We start from the raw sequence: 6000 nt of genomic DNA on the forward strand, positions 1-6000 counted from the left end.
AGTGCTCTACGGGTTCAACCCTCCTTATTCAGCCGACACTGCACTGGAGACAAAGGTACCCGCAGTAGCTGAACGTATTAAGGTGATCACAGAAGTCCAGGAAGAAGCCACAGCCAGCCTACAAATAGCCAGCAATTACGCCAAAGACCGGGATCTCCATAGGAAACTTCCCCAGTGGAAAGAAGGAGACCAAGTCTGGCTAGAAGGAACCCATATCCAGACGACCCATCCAAAATTCAAACTCGCCCCTAGGAGATATGGACCTTTCAAAATATTGGCAAAAATAGGAACCTTGGCATACAAACTTCAAATTCCCCAACACTGGAGGATCCACCCGGTGTTCCATGCCGCAACCCTCACCAAGTACAGGGAAACCGAGGCACATGGGGAAAACTTTGCAAGACCATTACCGGAGGTATTGAATGATGAAGAGCATTACGAAGTGGAAATGATTGTGGATTCGAAAAGACAAGGACGGGGAACCAAGTATTTGGTCAAGTGGGTGGGATACCCCGAGGCAGACAACACCTGGGAACCCCATGCACTCCTAAAAGGAACAGCGGAAGAAGCTATGAAAGAGTTTCATGACCAATACCCTGACAAACCTCGTCCGGGAACACCCTGAAAAGCGGAGAAAAAGCCTATAAAAGAGCAACCAGAGAGCTCTAAACGGATCATCTTCCCCCATTCTTCTCTCAAGTTCACTTCCCCTCACTCAAATGCTCCTTCACGAAGACCACAATGCTTCGTCACCATCCAGAAACTCCTCCCCCAATGTCGTCCTTATGGTGTCCAATCCAGATGTCGGACGAGTGGACAGAGGAACCAGTCCTCACCAGCGCGATGCTGGACGAATTGATAGAGGAACCAGTCCTCACCGCCCAGAGCCCGTCGTCGTCACCCTTACTCCACATCTCAATAACTTCTCAGACGACGACACCAAGGATTACGCCAAATTCAAGGAAAGAGAAAGAATCCGCCGATCGTCACCCCAGGGGGCCCCACGAGATGCATCACGGAATGAAAACCCTGATGACAGAAACCTACCGGGCTCTGACGAAGTACCAATGGGAGTTCCACCTCCTACTACAGTCACGACGAACGCTGGAGCTGCAGGTCCCTCGGGATTACGAGCAAGAACAGCAGCTCAACTCCCGAGCCATGGAGAAACTGAACTGATACCAGTTATACAGGGAGCTGCACCTCCGCCAGTATCAACTGGTGGACAGGTTCCCCGCTCCATGGGAAGAATTACCCTTGGTACAGATGCTCACCCCAGAGAATTGGAGCGACACACGGACGCGCTCCTCCAGCAAAGCACCATCTCTGTGGTAATACAAATGGCCACAGCCATGGCCCTACAACGACTTGCTAACTTCGCTGCAGGGCAACCCGGAAACGAGAATAGCGACATACCTCGACGACTGGCTAGTGCTAGTCTCCAGATCAGAGGACTCGCCCTCCAAACCGATCCTGACATGGCCTCTTGGTACGAACACAACGATGGGCGACCACGAGCTCTCCTCATCCATCCCGAAGAATTCTCCCAGTATGTCAACAGAGAGCTCCTTCCAGCTCTCCTCTTCACCGGAGAATTGGGCGCCGTCCAACCAAGTAGAACCAACCCTTTTCGCGTCGTCGTCTGGAATGTACCACGTCCCAGAGAACGTTCCACGCCTGTACCAAATCCAAGAAGGACTCCGCACATGGTCGTGGAACGCCCCTCACTGAGGCAACGAGAAAATCATACCGCGCATAGCAATCCCACGGGATCCTCCTCTCACCGGGTACGAAATTTTCCCTTATCCCATGGGGGTACCAATGAGGAGGAACCACCCGTCTATCGAAGAAACGAAGGAAGAAGGAGTCGAGGAACCCAGGCAACCCTCCGCCGCGGAACAACTACTGGCGGGAGTGTTCGACACCGGCTTGGAACGCCTCCTCCTAGTACTCGATTTCGTACAGACGAGGGACAGAATAACCAAAGTAGTCGCAGAACTCGCCGCGCTGATTTGGAGGCTAGAAGAAATCGCTCTTGGACTCGATCTGAGCTCGACGCATGGGATGCGCTAGACGATCCGGGAAATTATGACGACGCCGACCCTTACTATCGACCAGATGAAGGGGGCGATGGGTACCAAGGACCCTATGACTACTAGAGAGGGCCAGCTGCGGAGCGAGAGAGGGGGTAAGGAAGTTGAGGAACTCCTTCCCCAATAGAGGGTCCGAAATGACCTTAAACTATCATCGTCCGCAACGACGTAAAACTAGGATCGTCCCTCAAGACGTTAAACTGTACGACCTCGTCCGAAAGAGACGTTAAACTACCCACATCCGGAATGACATCTAAACTATCGGACCTGCATGTCTTAAAACTGTGAAAAGATAAGAAGGCAGGGGAAGTACCTGACCATTCGTCCTAGGTTCAAATGATGGTACGAATCAAGGACAACAGCGGGCAATAATTCCACGTATGACCTACGGTAGAACCCTTCTACATCCTCGCTGTCAAGGAGTTAATCTGACAGATGCATCGAGCGTCCCATTTGGATCCTCAGTTTTACAGGGTTTTTTCCGCATTAGGGAACCCTCTACATGACATATACTCTACTCGTAGGTGTCGACAAGCCGGCTCTTTGCCTTGGTACAGCGAAGTGCCCATACATAACCGGTTGCAAGTCCGAGTCAAGAAATTATGATGCACAACTTGTTAAGTGAACCCTCACAGTCAAGGTCTGACTGGTGTTTCGGGACATCCCACTTTGGATCTCCCGTTTTACAGGATCGTTTCCGCATTAGGGGATCCTACAGCTGGCGCATGAGATGATGTAGAGAGCGGGCCACCTCTACTTCACAAGTCTTCCTACAAGGAATGCGAGGCCATAAAATACATCCAGAACGATGTAAAACTACTAAAGGCTTGGTCCGCAATGACTATAAACTACTAGGGTCCGCAATGACGTTAAACTAGTCCTCGTCCGAAACGATGGAAAAATACCCTCGTCCGAGATGACGTAAAACTACCATTGACCCAAGGAGCGTGGTTGCATTCTGGTGAAGCGCGGATTTTCGGGAGGATCCGCGTCGCAGAACCCTGCCTGTAAGAGGTCGAAGCGCTTCGATATTCACTCGCTCTTCGGTAAAAGAATATTGGGTCGACTTGGTTCAAATTCCAAGCGAGGGGTCTGGGGACATGGAAGAGCAAGCATCTCTTCATGGAGTGCTCAGTCTAGTCCTGGAGTCGAAGTACAAGAAATTCCACTCCAAGACCTAGTCAGGAGGCAACTAGGACACGTGTCTCGAGTCGAAGATCTAGTAGGAAGGGACTAGATCATGCGACTCTCATCTGGCCCACATAGCGGAAGAACGACAAGAGTGGGCCACTCATACGGAGAAGTCTATTCCGCCATTCGTCCGCAACGACGATAAACTACGCAGCGTCCGGGATGACGTTAAACTAAGCATTGTTTTTCCACAATATTTGTGGCGAAACAACTGTCCGAAATGACATTAAACTATTGTCCTCTCAAGAATGAGGATTGTAATGGATATCTCGACCAGATGTCCATCCGTCCGCAATGACGATAAACTACGAGACGTCCGAAACAACGATAAACTACCGTCCCTTGACCCTAGGGATTGTTCGAGGCCATTTTTAGTATGAAAATGGTGTCGACGTCCGCAACGACGGTAAACTACGAGCATCCGAAATGACGCTAAACTACTTGTCCCTTCAAGTATAGGGATTGTGCGTGGCAATCTTGACAAGATACCGCGCGTCCGCGACGACGTTAAACTAGTGCCCCTGGACCTAGGGGTTGTCATTGATGTCCAATCCCCTGGACACCAATGCGTCCGCAATGATGGTAAACTATTTGCTCCTTACCGCATAGGAGTTGTGGATTGGCCACCATGCTGCCAATCGTCCGCAATGACATTAAACTACGTGCTCCTTACCGAATAGGAGTTGTGGTTGTTGACCATGACCTTGGTCATCAACCATCCGAGATGACGTTAAACTATTCGTCCCTTTTAGTATAGGGATCATCATCAACGTTGTCCTTGATGAGAACGACGCTGATAAACGTCCGAAATGATGGTAAACTGTTAGAAGTTAGCCCACCAGCACTGTACTTACGATACGGTATTTTCCGGACTTCGTTACTTATGTGACCGTACCGTTACCGTGACACCTCAGCGTCTTCTGTTCATACGCTGAGGTGAGTATCCTGCGCGCCCTGGTAGTCTTATTGTATCCTAACGTATCATCCTAGGATTATCGTGCAGGTACACTAATACATACATAGCGTCTTCTGTTCATACGCTGAGGATTATCGTGCAGACTTCTGACAGGTTATGGGCCCTGCATTTGCCTAACGAATCCCCAGAAGCACGCTCACTGATCGTACAAGATCTTCCCACATCGAAGCCGATCCAAGATGGCCACAACCACAAACTCAGTCATCCCCATTGAGCCAAAGTTGAAGGACCGAAAGAGTTACGGCCTTTGGGCTTTTAAGATGGAGAGAGTACTGGAGGCACGCGGAATTTGGAACGTCGTTGGCGGCGATACCGTCACGACGCCACCTACCGACAACCCAGCCCTACCATTGTGGAAGGAGAGAGACGCAAAGGCGAGGGCGCAGATTGCCCTCTACGTCGAGGATGCACTGGTAATTTCAATCATGAAGGCAAAGTCGGCGCACTCGATGTGGGAGATCCTCCGCACGCTCTTCGCTGAGCAGAATTCCCTCAATCAGTCACTAGTCAAATCACAGTTCTACTCAGTCCGCATGTCCCCCGGCCAGGACGTGAAGCTCCACCTGGACCTACTACAGGACCTCTACAACGAAGCCGTCGCCGTCGGCTCCCCACTCGAGGACAAAATCCTCGTTCACCGGATCATCACCTCCCTTACCTCCGATTACGACTCCCTCATCAGTTCCATCACCGACACGTCCAAGGTTACGTCCGAGCAATTGATCGCCCGTATCATGCTGGAAGACCAACACCGCCGAGTCCGCGATGGCACCGAAGCAAACAGCGGAAACGTCGCCCTGCGGATGGGCGATAACGCACGTGGAAGAGGGAGAGACAGGGGAAAAGGACACGGAAAGCATCGTGGTGGGGGCCGAGGCAAAAGTAAAGGCGGCAGCAGCGGGAGACAAGTCAAGTGCTACAACTGCCACCAGCTAGGGCATTACGCACGCGACTGCCCCACAGGCAGCAGTAGGGGAAGACCTGTAAACAAAGATCAGTCCAATCCAGCGAGCGAGCGCGAGGCGTCGCTCTTTAACTTCTCTTTGCCGCCCGAACAAGCCCTCACGACGAACACCAAGTCAAACACCTGGGTCGTTGACTCGGGATCATCATCCCATGTTGCAAAGCGGGAGGAGATGTTCGCCGAATACTCGCCAGGCGAGCGCACGATTGAAACGGCCAAGAAGGGCCACACAATGCGCGCCGCCGGCACAGGCTCCGTCACCATTTCGACTGGGCAAGCCGGCAAGCGGGTAGACTCGGTGCGGCTGCGTAACGTGCTGCACACGCCCGACGCAACAGAGAATCTACTTAGCGTGAGCAAGCTCGACCGCGCCGGGGGATCAGCTGTTTTCGGAGGGGGCAAAGTCGTCCTGCTGAACAAGGATCACAAACGAATCGGATCCGGGTCTCTCGTCGGAAGTCTCTATTACCTGGATACGATCGGCCGCCCGACGACAAACGATCAGCCCCCTACACCACCACCCATCACCCCCGAGACCGCTTTCGCCGCCACCTCACTAACGCGAGCCTTATGGCACCGGCGTTACGGCCACCTAGGGCAAGGGAACGTGGACCTTGTCATTTCGAAGGGTCTCGTCGATGGGATCAAACTCACATCGAACGCAAAGGCGCCGACGTGTGAGGACTGCGTCTACGGAAAGCAACACCGTAAGCCTTTCCCGAAGCAGGCAGACCACCGGGCAAACAACTTACTGGAATTGGTCCACACGGACGTAT

General features: G+C 52.2%; 1 protein-coding gene across 1 annotated transcript; it reads left to right on the top strand.

The window, feature by feature from the left end:
* Positions 1 to 719: 719 nt before the first annotated feature.
* HETIRDRAFT_416874 (uncharacterized protein) lies at positions 720 to 2159 on the top strand (the record flags this gene model as incomplete). Its single annotated transcript, XM_009546835.1, has 1 exon — positions 720 to 2159. The coding sequence occupies one exon, from the start codon at positions 720 to 722 to the stop codon at positions 2157 to 2159; it is 1440 nt and encodes a 479-aa protein (XP_009545130.1).
* Between the last annotated feature and the right edge of the window lie 3841 nt (positions 2160 to 6000).

The sequence above is a fragment of the Heterobasidion irregulare genome (assembly GCF_000320585.1).
Source record: "Heterobasidion irregulare TC 32-1 unplaced genomic scaffold scaffold_04, whole genome shotgun sequence".
Lineage (NCBI taxonomy): Eukaryota > Fungi > Basidiomycota > Agaricomycetes > Russulales > Bondarzewiaceae > Heterobasidion > Heterobasidion irregulare.